Source organism: Sylvia atricapilla, chromosome 11, assembly GCF_009819655.1.
Source record: "Sylvia atricapilla isolate bSylAtr1 chromosome 11, bSylAtr1.pri, whole genome shotgun sequence".
Classification (NCBI taxonomy): domain Eukaryota; kingdom Metazoa; phylum Chordata; class Aves; order Passeriformes; family Sylviidae; genus Sylvia; species Sylvia atricapilla.
The window spans coordinates 7,179,356-7,191,929 of record NC_089150.1 but is presented as its reverse complement, the minus strand read 5'-3'; the positions used below and the strand labels follow the sequence as shown (position 1 = coordinate 7,191,929).

At 41.6% G+C, this 12,574-nt stretch overlaps 1 protein-coding gene across 10 annotated transcripts in view; it reads left to right on the top strand.

Annotated features, from left to right (window-relative positions):
* The window catches only part of ATXN7 (ataxin 7), an 86,638-nt gene that overhangs the window by 62,418 nt on the left and 11,646 nt on the right, over positions 1-12,574 (top strand). For 9 of the 10 annotated variants that reach the window (XM_066327258.1, XM_066327260.1, XM_066327259.1 and 6 more), the window contains one exon: positions 12,130-12,382. In XM_066327258.1, the coding sequence (XP_066183355.1) occupies positions 12,130-12,382 (253 nt within the window). Of the gene's footprint in view, positions 1-213; positions 648-12,129; positions 12,383-12,574 lie in introns of those variants that run through there. The other variant, XM_066327267.1, reaches the window with a different exon arrangement.

Below are 12,574 nucleotides of genomic sequence, written 5' to 3'. Positions count from 1 at the left end.
ACATTTCCCAGCAGGGGCAAGGAGGGCACCATCTCAAATCCAGCTCTTTAGTTTTACTGAAATCAGCCTAATTTTGAAATACAGAACATTATAATGTAGACAAGTGGAAAAAGATGTGATAGAACTGCATTTATCTCACTTTACAAAACCAGACAAGAAAAACGCAAGTAAAAGATTGATTTTAAGAATAAAAATTCTCCAGTCAATTTTCCTGGCCATGCAAAATGTGCAGGATACGTCAACTTCTGGATTCTCTCCACTCCCCCAATTTTATTCTTGTTTGTTTGGTTTCAGTTTCTTGACATTCTGTACTCATTCATACAAGGGAGCTACTGTATGTGTGTCTGTAGTGATAGCATTGCAAATTATATAAATACCTTTTTGTGTTACATGTGTTCAGTGAGAAAATAAAAAAAGAGAGGGTTGATGCTGTTCTTTATCTGGAGTGGTAGGAAGCAAACCTTCCATTGCAATGGTTTTGGCACAGTTGAAGTTGTCCTCCATGGGTGATTGTGTAACACCAAAGACCTGGAAATGAGGTTCTCTGCAGTGATTCATATCAAACTGCTTCTCTCCCTCCTGCACTGTCCTGATGTCAGAGCAGGAGTCTCCTCTCTGCAGCCTCATTCCCTGGGAGCGAGCGGCAGGTGGGTGTTCTTTGTGTGTGGATCTGCGCAGTGCATTATCACAGCTTGCAGGGCTAATTTTAGGCTTTTGAGCTCAGGTATTAACTGATGGTATGAGTGTTTATATTGAATCTAATGTTGTTGATGTTTTGGGGATTTTTTTTCAATGGCTTCAAGTACTGTTGATAGAAAATAAAACCTCTTGCAATATTTAGTATCAGGAAAAGAACTTCCTAATTTCATTGCCTTACATAATGGGTTGCTTTTACTACGTTAAGTAAAATTACTTTTGCATTTGTCACAGTACACTGGCAGCATGTGATTTCACTGTGCCACATGCACAGTCTCTTTCAAGGTGAAACCCTGTGAATATTTGCTGCATAGCGTTACTCAGAAGCCTTTAGACATTGGGAAATAGTAGGTAAAAATGCATGGATTGAGGCAGTTGGCATATATGCTCCTGCTATAACATAAGCAGGCAAAAAATCCCATTGTATTCTCTGTGCCATTGTGTGCCTTCCATGGGCCGAGGCTGCTCTCTCCCTCTCTGAGTGTCCCATCATGCCTCTCCCTTCCATTCCAGCTCCTGCCTTGATGCCCAGCTGCTGAGGTTTCTTAGCAGTTTTATTCTTTGTCCTCACTCTTACCCAGAAGGAAGACAGCTTTCTACATTGTTCCATGTGGGAATCACATTGCCTGATCTTGGTCAGTTCATTTGTGGAACAAGCAACAAAATAAAACTTACTTGCCCTCTTGTCCCCAAAATAAGAATGGGCCAAATCAAAGACTAAGAATTCTAGTTTCTGACAAATACGTTACTGCTGGTTCCCCACAAAGTCAAGAATTCTGTGAACCACTAAAATCTGTTGGAGACTTACCCAGTTTTAATTATGGGTGTGAAGTAGAAGTGTACAGTAGAAACAAATCCTCCAAAAACATGCATGTCTCATACTGATTTTAGTGGTGGAAGGAGTAGTGTTTTAAAAACAGCATAATCCAAGGAAATGTCTTTGTATTCCTGAGTTGTCCTTAACAATTAATGGGTAGGTGACATGAGCTGTCAACTTCTTGAAATTTGGAGCCACAGAGGAGCTGGTTGTTGTCTCATAGTCTGAGAGCACAGACATGGGAACATTAGTTCTTAGTATCTGTGGTTTAGGATTTAGTATTAATTTCTAAGCTTGGTAATGGGAGCAGTAACCTCTAGGTCTCTGCAAGTTTCTTTATTTAAAGGAAATAACCCCCAACCCTAACAAAGCCCAGTCTGCTGAAATGGTGCCCCCTTCTTCTGTATAAACCTTCTTAAGGAAGAAAAGTAGCGTGCTAACACACTGATGCTAATGCAGAAAGGTGTTTGTACAAGGCAGCGGCCTCTCTTCTTGGCAAACTTCTTATTTTAGTGAAAAAGCAATTTGCTTAGTTATAAAAATGAATTTATGTGTAATTTGATAAGTGAGGGAAGATGGAAAATTTCAGCTTTGACTATGTTAACTTAAAATAAAAGCAAAAGCCACAAACTGGTTTTTCCGATTTTTTGTCAGCAGATATGCTGTAATTAAGCATAATAAATCACTTAAATATAAGCGATTACTTAGTAAATGGTCCAGAAATTAATAATTTCGTAAAAATTAGATTTTACTGTACATGTGCTGGCTTTGGGTGGAAATGAGACCTTGACAATCAGACCTCAGGAGACTTAAGACGTGGAGACCCATCTGGAAATTCAGTGAATAGCGGAGTGAATTTTTGCTGCTGGAAAAGCACAGCAGGAGCATCCAGTGGTGCTCTGCCAGGGACCGTGTCCCTCAGAGCACCGATAACCCAGGGAGCTGCAGCTTTGGGGGTGGTGGGTGCCCTCGGGCCGGGCGATGGCAGCCCAAGCTGTTGCCAGGCACATTGCTGGAGAAATAGTCCTGGGGCCGCTGGCGAGGCCTGGCAGCTGTCCGTGGGAATCACAAGAGCATCCCCAGCGCCTGGCGCCGTGGCTGTGTCTGGCCGGTGCCACCCCCGGAAGCCGTGGCTGGGAGCGGGTTTGCGGCTGGAGCCGCGGCCGGGCTCGGTGTGGGGACAGCTGTGGGCCCGGGGTGCCCGGGCCGCGCCTGCCGGGACCGGGGCCGCGCCTGCCGGGGGCCGGGGCCGCGCCTGCCGGGGGCCGGGGCCGCGCCTGCCGGGACCGGGGCCGCGCCTGCCCGGGGGCCGGGGCCGCGCCTGCCGGGGGCCGGGGCCGCGCCTGCCCGGGGGCCGGGGCCGCGCCTGCCCGGGGCCGGGGCCGCGCCTGCCCGGGGGCCGGGGCCGCGCCTGCCCGGGGGCCGGGGCCGCGCCTGCCCGGGGGCCGGGGCCGCGCCTGCCCGGGGACCGGGGCCGCGCCTGCCCGGGGCCGGGGCCGCGCCTGGCGGGACCGGGGCCGCGCCTGCCCGGGGCCGGGGCCGCGCCTGCCCGGGGCCGGGGCCGCGCCTGCCCGGGGCCGGGGCCGGGGCCGCGCCGAGCTCTGTGCACGGCGTGGAAAATCCCACAGCCGGGGATTAAGCGCTGCAGGCGGCCCCGTGAGCCCTGCTGAAATGTCACCGGAGCCGTCTGGCACAGCTCCAAAAGCCGGACAGGGACAAACCCAGGAGCTCTGATCCTCCAGAGCTGCAGGCCGGCCAGAGTCCGCACCCCGACAGACGCAGCTTTGAGTTGATTCCCTGTGGAAACTAGAAAATCCCCAAAAGCCACAGCTCAGATGGGGAGGCTGGCAAGAGCAAAAAATAGCAATCAAACGTTAGACAGCCGATTGCAGTCCTGTCAGGCCCTTAGATAAACTGGCAGCTGTTAATCAAAACGTTAATTAAAGAATCTATGAAGAGTGTGTTCATTTTAGCTTGTTTTTCTGTGTGTGCTCGCCGTGTAGGTAATAAATCAGAGGGCAAACACGGTCCTGTCACAGCGCTGCGGATGGCTGTGGGCAGGAGGGTCTGTGCCGCTCCTCTCAGCTCCGGGGAAATGGGAAACGCAGCCACAGCCTGCATGTGTCAAGTGCAGTCATGGTTTTCATTTAAAAGGTTAAACTGCGCAAACGTTTTACTTAGCGCATCCTAATTACAGCATTGCTCCATTCTTTCAAAAGGAAGTGTGAAAAGGCTGGTAATATTTAATTTGAAAGACACTATTGTGCAGGCACAGTAGGTCTGTGCCCTCATTTGACTGTATTAGTGATTTCCCTAGGATTTTGCTGCAGTAAATTTTTAATTAGTGTAAAGTTAACGTGGTCAGTGTTTTTAAGCATGAAAACAGTTGTTTTATGCCAATCGAGATTGATCAGTGATAATGAATTAAGCATCAACGATCCTTTTTTATCCTTCCAAACTTACTAATTCTTCAAAATGTTAAATTGGAGTAAAGTAATGCAAGGATGTAACTTAAAAGAAGAAACCAAGTTATTTGTTTTCTATTGATATTGCAAATTGCGCGTTTACATTTCAAGAGATTTCAAATTTTGGAAATTTGAAAAATATTGCAATACCACTGATTTGCTTCCCGTCATCCTTTTCCATTGGGAAAGAGTTAAAAATTTTGCGCTTAAAACCTCAAAACAGAAAGAGGGGTGCTAGCTGTGCAGGAAGAACCCTGTGCTGTTCTCATTTCCTAACGAGAGCAGGTGGGCACTGCCCCTCAGTGTGGAGTGTCCTGTTTGCCAAAGGGAAGCACAGTTGTGGGTTGTCACATCTGTAGGTGTGCAGGTGACAGAGACAAGGGTGTGACACCAGAGAGAGCCCCAGGAGCTCCCTTCTCATTCCATCAGTCAGCTCTTCCTCCACTCTGCCGTGAGCAGATAGGGGCTTTGTAGCTGGCCGGTTCAAATAGCCACGTACCTGTTTGTGTTTTAGTTTTTAGTGTTAAAGAGCTTGTATCGTGGCAGTGGATGTCATGTCACTAGTTAGTCATGCAGTATATAAGGAAAATATTTGTGCTCGGTGTCTTTTTATCCTCTGGTTTCTTAATGGCAAAATCAAAGAATGTGATTTCCTTAGCTGACATCACTATTTTCATGTACACCCTGTGATATTTCCTCCTATTTCTAAGCTCAAAACAAAGTCAATTCCCTCTTGTTGGTCTCTTTTGTGTGGAGAGTTTTCCATTTCAAGGCCTTTCTTTTACACCCGTTGTCAGAACTTTGAGTTAGCTGTGTAGCCCCCTTTGTATTTTGGTTCACTAGCAGCTTTTAAGCAAGGTTTCATTGTCAGCATCTTTTCCTTTGTGGCAGAACTGAGTCTGAAAGTCAACATACAAGATTTAAATTTTGCTAGGTGTAAAGAAATAGCTACAGGGGAAAAATCTTTAATTCCTAATCTGGCGTGAATAGAAGCATTAGGAAGATGAAAGCCAGGCAAGCAGTTGGATAGGTGAGCTCATCTGAAGTCATGACATGATATTATACTATGTGATAAGGTCTTGTAAGGAGCATTGTTGATGCTGAAGAGGAAGAACATAGATGTAAATAGAACATAGATGTAAATCTAATTTCTGGGTAGAGAGTGGGCAGAGAGAGAAAAAAGCAGAAATTAGGTGGTGGTTCTTCCCTTTTTTATTTACACCTTTCAACACACCATTCTTTATTAATCTTTTGTTTACCAAAGTTTTTATTAAACTTTGCAATAATGTTGGGGTCTGGTATTTATTTTGAATTTGCTTTATACTTTTTTTTTAAAACTGAAGCTTTTCTGTATTGTCATTCAGGGTAAGCATAAACAGCTGGAAAACTGTTGTCTTATATTTTTGAGAAAGCTGACCTATACTGCATCATGAGGCACTGCTGATCCGAACTGTTTGATGCTCTTGTTAGTCATCACTGTGGCTTTTCTGAAGTTTATTTCAATAAGAGTTATTTTCTTAAGTAGCAAAAGAATGACTTACTCAGTACCTGCCTTTTAATCAGATGGTGCAGGTATTGTCATGTCATCAACAGGCTACACAGAGATTAGTGTTCGTAGTGTGGATGTTATAATCTCTCCATGGCCCCATTACCATCTGTGACACTCTACTGTCCTTCCATAATAACTTTGCCATGTTTGTATTTTGGTGCCTTACAGATTTACAGGACACTTACTGACCAAACCTCTTGGCAAGTTCACTGGAGAACCATAGCAGAAGTTTGAGTTTGGATTTACACTGCAGTCTTTTTGAGATGTTGAGACCCTTGCATTTGGATTTACCTGAGCAAGGAGGAGGATGGAGTGAACATCCTTCTCTGGGTGATGAGGGGAAACATTCCTACAGTTGGTCTCTCTGGCACCATTTTTGCTTGTGGTTCTGCACCATGAATAATTTAGTGTCCTGCTTCTATCAGTTTTCCCACACTGTTCTCCAGAGTTTTACTGGTCTGAGGGAGCTCTGAATAGCTCAAGCAAACCTGATGGGAGTGTCCTTAATTCCTGTTTGCCAGTACACAGCACAGAAAACCCCAGTCTGTCTGCAGGCTTGGGATGGCACTGTGCTTGCTGCTTCAAAGGCTGTTTTACATCTCTTGGAGGAAAACCTATGTATTTCAGGGAGGAGTTTTAAATCTTGTGGAAATCGATTACAGAACTACTTGTGTGCTGAATACAAGGAAGTTTTGAAAGTATTAGTAACAAATAAGGAAAAATTGGAAAACTGGTTATGAAGGGGCAGCAGTTGGGAAAGGGAGATACTTGAAGGTTATTTATTTACATACATTAATTTATTGTTATATTCGTAATAACTGTATTTGCAATCTGCACTTCACTCTCTTTCCTGTGGTGGCAATCTTGGATGTTAGGGGTGTGCTGGGTTTGGGGCCATTTTGCTGCTGCAGGTACCATAGAGGAGATGGCATTCCTGCCCAGGTAGTGTGTGCTACTAGAGAATTGAAACCCATCCTGGCTGTGCTGTAATTATACCATAAAAAATACAATTTATCCTAAATTATAGTTAAATCATTATCTCCTCTTTGAAATATTTCAAAGTACTGAAGTTGGGATTCAGAATCTTAGTGGTGAGGATGATCACTTTCCATTTCTCCCTCTCTTTTCTTCAATGGCAGCAACAAAACTGATCGTGTTTATGCATGATTTAACACACCTTTATCTAACATATTTTGCACAGTGATCACCTGTGAGTGGATTTTAGTTCTCCAAAGTAAATGTATAGGAAAACTATAAACTTATTGTGCTGAATATTTCTCAAGTGAGGAAGTACAAGACAGAAGGTTGCACCAGCTTTTCTTGCCCATTTTCTGTTTAAAGGATACTATGTATGGCTGTTTCTTAGTGCCACAAGCATACATGACTATCAGTTGGCTTCTTTGTGTGGTTTTGCTAACACTGAGTGATAAACAATAATATCAGCTGCTAGATGTAAGCCAATGTTTTTTTATGAAACAGTAAGACAAAGCATCTCAGGGTATGACAGACAGTACTGGTGCCCATCAGGCCTTGTTGGTCTGTCATACTGGTTGCTTGGGCTCCATAAATATTCTATTTTGTAACCTTCTTGCTGAAGTGAAGAGGACTTTGTTCAGCTGCTCTCTGTTCAGCTACATGTATATACGATCACACACCACACAGTTGAAGATGGAGTGACCTCGTGCTGACTTACAGTGTGCACAGAATTGATGGCATGATTAAAGGGACATCAGTGGAAGATTAAGGCAGAATCCTTGGTATCTAGGTCCCGTGATTAGAGCAGGATAATGAAGCAGCAATAAGTGAGTGAGCAGCAGTTCATGCTCCTGCACAGACCAAGCAGCTGCACCCTGCCAGGGTGGCAGCAAAGGAAGGGTAATTTGCCTGCTATGCCTGTGATTGTTTTAGCTCCCAGTTTCTCGTGCAAAATCCTCTTGGACTGAATTTTTGTTTTTTTGTCTTTGTCATGGTGAGATCAGAGTGCTGTTGGACTAGAGCTGCAAAAGGGATTTCAGTTGCTTTCTGAGTAAAATCTGGAGGTATGTTGAGGTACCCTTCCATAGCAGTGTCTGTGCTCTGCTGGCATGTTGTGGATCTGAGCTTCCTGGAGAAACGAGAAGGCCAAGTCAATTAGCTCACCATTATTCTAGGGGTGAAATACTCTTACTGACAGGAAATTAAATCTTTTATCCTCAGGTAAAATGTGTTTATTTTAATATGCCTGTCTAAAATTTTTAAATGACAAGTCACCCAGTAGCTCAGTATGATGGAGAAAAGGACAATTTGTTTTAAGTTTCACAATTATCATGCTTATACTTTGTGATCTAGACATACAGACATGAAATAACAATTGCTTAAGCATAAAGGGGTTTTTATGCTTTGTGTCAATATAGGCCTCTAATCCTTTAGTTTGAGGAGTACTCTTACACTTATCCTACACAATACTCTTAACCTGTGTTAGCTCTTTCTGAATGTTCACTGTAGTTCCTACATGTCTGACTGAACCAAACTCGTGTGTGTTCTCCTGGATGTGCTTCGTTTTCACCACAGCTGCACCAGCACTGCCACTGGGCACTTTGACTTTTTGCCCAGTACTTATATAAGGAGTTGGTATAAAAAAAATGGGTTTATGAAACTTGATCTGTACATCTTGTATTTGCTGCCCAAAGCTATTAATTGATGCCCAGAGAGAATGAGCAGGACAAAATACTTGCTGGCTTTTGGGAAATATGCATAGATGTAGGAGAAATGTCTTGAAAATTTTTAAGAGCATTGTTGCTCTTAAATTAATTTTTTTTCCTAATTTTTTTTTTGTAAGCGTGAAGCAAAGAAAGTAGCATTTTATGAAAAATCAAATGTTTTTTTCTATAAAAGGGTATAATCTTTTAATATAGCAATAAGTTATGAATCACAGTAAGTCCAACTGTTTACTCAATGATAGAAGAATAAGCAGTAGTAGCCAAACACAATGAGAAGCTTTCTCTTTTTTTTCTTCTTTTTTTCCTTCCCGTTCCAGGTTACTTTTTTTGCATTTTGTCAGAGATTGCTGCATGTTTAATAGACAATGGAAAATAGGATTTTTAAACCCAAGAAAACTGGCAGCCAGACTAAGGGCCAGGTGACACTTTTTCTAAGCTCTGGAAGAGATTTATACTACCAATATCTGTTTTATCAGGAAGTCCAGTGTTCTTTGGCCTGATGCATATATAATACTTGCTCAGCCATAGCACAGAGATGCTGTGTTTTTCAAACTCGGTAGTTAACAGTTTTCTTGGTCATGGAGCAGAGGTATTGTTTGCTGGGATGCCATCTCTTTTCACAGCTTTTTAACTCTGTTCAGTCCTTCTCCTTAGTGTCACAAACCTGTTGTATAAATGCAAAGGTATTTAAGGAGGAGTTATCTCTTAAAATTTAGTGTTTAACACGGCTTTCATTTTAGATCAGATTATTCCAGTGCTGTGGCATCAAGGAAGACTTTCTGGTTCTTTGTCCAAAGCCAAAAATTACATTTTTCTGATATTTAAAAAGCAAACCAAACCAATAAAAAAATCAACAGAAAAACCCAAGCAACAACAATAAAACGTCTCCTTCCCCTAAAGTCTAGAATCATTGTACACAGGTGCAGAAATGGAAATACACTTTGATATGCTATATAAGCAATCATGACATAAGAAAATTGTTTTCCTCTCGAGTTATGTGAAGGGAAGGGATGTGAGTGCCAACCTTTACAGTTTGAAAACTGAACACCTGGAGATAGTTATATTTTAAAGTGTTTTTGGGCTGAGACAGAATCAATGACAAATGGGAACTGTGTTAAATAGGCAGAAGATTTATCAGAATTTATTATTGTAATATGCTTATTATAAAAAACATGGTGGTCTTGATTATTCAGTGATAGTAATTTTTCCTGTAAAAACTGTGTCAGTCTGTCACTTACTATATTTATTAGATCAAATATGCAATCCTTAACATGTCTAATTTCAAAAATAATATTAGCTTTCTCTGTTAAGGTGAGATTTCAGTGCTCTTCACATGGTTTGCAAAACCATTCTTAAGGAGATTTCACTTAAAACCATGAATGTTATAAAAGACTGAAATATTAAATATAAACAAATCATAGTGGCACTCCTACCTCAATTGGTATGTATGTCAACAACCACAAAAAAAATAGATCTAGGCAGATTATGATAAATGGGCTGAAAATTCTTGTTTTGTTGATAGACAACATATGTCATGGTTATGTGCAGAAATGGTAGGTGAAGATTTCACAGCCCTGCATTGCTACAATAGCTCTTTCAGAAATTGTCCCAAAATTCTAGGAAAAGTTAATTTGATGTTGTTTTTTTTTTTTTTTTTCCTGAGCGTGTGTGTCTGTGCATGGAAATCCTCTCTGACAGGTAGACTGTAAATGTGTGTGTGTGATCAGCCATTAGCCTTAGTTCTCTTTGGCAATTTTTTTTTGTTATCGCAAATTTAAAACACTTTCTATTAAATTCACTTGGTTGAGCCTGATGCTGTTGAACATTTGTGCAGTAGCATCTCAGTTTGGTACCAGAAGAGTGCCAGTTACAGTTGCCAGAAGAGAAATATCCTTATCATCCAGATAAATAGCTGACATTACTATTTTGTCTAGTTTCTTCCTAATGATAGAATGCAGGGAGGTTGTCAGTTTGATTCTACTCTCTTCTTTTCATCTGCTAGTTTTTTTTTCCAAGAAACTAATACTCTCACTTCCTTCAAAAAGCAAAAGTCATCAGAACAAACTCGTAAGGATTGCATTAGTCATCTGCTGGCTTATTGGAGATTATTTGTAACTGTGATAAGCACTTGGATTTTGAATTTTCTAAATATACATAATGTGGAAGAGTATTGAGTAATGTTTCTCATTATCTCATGGGGTGTAGCATCACTGAACTCTAATGGCCCTCAAATAGTAACTTAACAGAGCTGCTCAGGAATTCTTGCCATTGCTATAAAAAGCGATTTGGCAGTAAGCACTGCGTCATATTAGAAGCACAGGCATTCACTAGAGCATAAATATGCTAAAATATTTCATTTACTAACTCTTCAGTGGCAGCTGGCTCTAGAAAACTAAGTGGATGATTTTGATAACTAATCGTTTTAAATACTACAATTTTAGAGCAGTTGTTCCTTGAGATGGGTGATAAGTTACTTAATTTGTTTGGTATTTTTGTCGGGCATTTCACACTTGACTTCTCAACTTCTTGGTAATTACCCATTCAGAAGTGATGAGTATTTTGAAAAGAAAATGCAGAAGGTTTTTGTTAGGTCATTTGCACCCATTTTTACAGTTAAACAGAGAAACACAGGAGTTGGTTCAGTTTCTTTCTTAGTCCAAGCTCTATATTCATTCATTGTTTTTATTTTTCTGAGCTAATGAACATATTTCAAGTGCTCCTTCCAAATAGGTCATATAAGCAGAACACAGATGTACTAATTTTACATTTCCCAGAGCGTTACAGGCTTCTGCACAGGTTGCACTGGTCTTGGCTGTCACTCTTGGCTGTAGTTGTAGCTTCATGAGTAGCCTGCTGCTTCCACAGTTCACTTAAGTCAAAATCTGTAAGGTGATCCTGGGATTGATCGGTGGTGGATTTGGGCACCTCTAACAATACTTGGCTGCAAAAGAGGTGTTACCACTGCCTTTGAACTCCCCTGACAGACCTTTTTCTTGTGTGTCTTAGATCTGTGGTTTTCATTTACTTGACTGCCAGAAGTGCCTCTTAATTAGGTGCTGATTACACAGATCCTAGAGGAATCACAGGTGTCCATGTGTCAGTGAGCACACGGTCCTTTAATGTGTAGGCAGAGCTGGAAGCTGCCAGGTGTTTTGACAATTCATGGTTCTAAAGAACCACCTTTACAATAGACAGTATTTTACCTGAAATGGTGCTAGCAACATAGAAGTTTTCATGGTTTGGTGTTAATTAAAAAACAGATCCAGTGACAGAATCTGATCTCTTTTAATTCAGATACTCAGTTTTTTGTAGAAGAATATCTGTTGCTGCTTTTGATGGTGCTGCCAAATAAAAAAAACAAGAGGCGGAAAACCCAACCAAACAAAAACCAGTAATGCTCAAAAAACCCAGTGTAGGTCAATATTTTGAGCTGATGTTCTCAGAGGTGATCCATACTGGAAGTCTGATAGATCATACCAGAAGTTTGTCATGAAGTAAAAGTGAAAATGTTATATTCAGTATAATTTTGATGATTAGGAGACATACTTACACATAATTCTTACCCTTTAAGGGAATATGATATTTAAGCTTGCCTGGCCTAAGGATAGGGGTCTCTTGGCTTCATGTGTCTGAGGTCCAGAGCTGATTATTTGAGATGGAGGGAGAGCTGAGCTTTAGTGGCTGAGATATGTAGCTCTCAAAATTCAGAGATTCTGGTAACCCTCTGGAGACCAGCATTGAGTGGAACCCCATGGATTACAGAGAGGCTTGAATCTTCTATGTTCTGTATGTGGCAGGAAACCTCCCAAGGCAATAAAGGAAAAATGTTAATGGAGTAAATGACATGAAGTATTTACAAAATCTTTCTATATGGGAGCTTAAAACCCTTTTTCACTCTTTCAGAAAGAAGACACAGCTCCTCCAGCAAGCCGCCTTTGACTCCTCCCTCCTCTTCAGTATTTTCCCTCATTTCATCTTTCCCTTCAAAAAACAAAGGTAGCAGTGGAAGTGGGAGCAATCGTTCATCCAGTGGAGGTACTAGTGCATCATCATCAAATTCCAAGTTGTTGAAATCACCCAAAGACAAGCTGCAGATCAGCGGAAACAACAGGTTAATGCATTCGGTACAGCACAGCAAAGTTCCCCATGACAAAATGTGAGTATGCCTTTTGAAAAAGAATTAAATATCATGACTTGCATAGACACTGCTATGTCAAGGAAGTTTTCTTTTGTTTCAGAGCATTTTTGGTTTAGGAGATAATTTTAAACTCCTCCAGATCTTTTCCTGCAGCCTAGTCAAAGATTACAGTTAATGCTCATATCTGTGTTGAAGAAGAACTCTTACAAA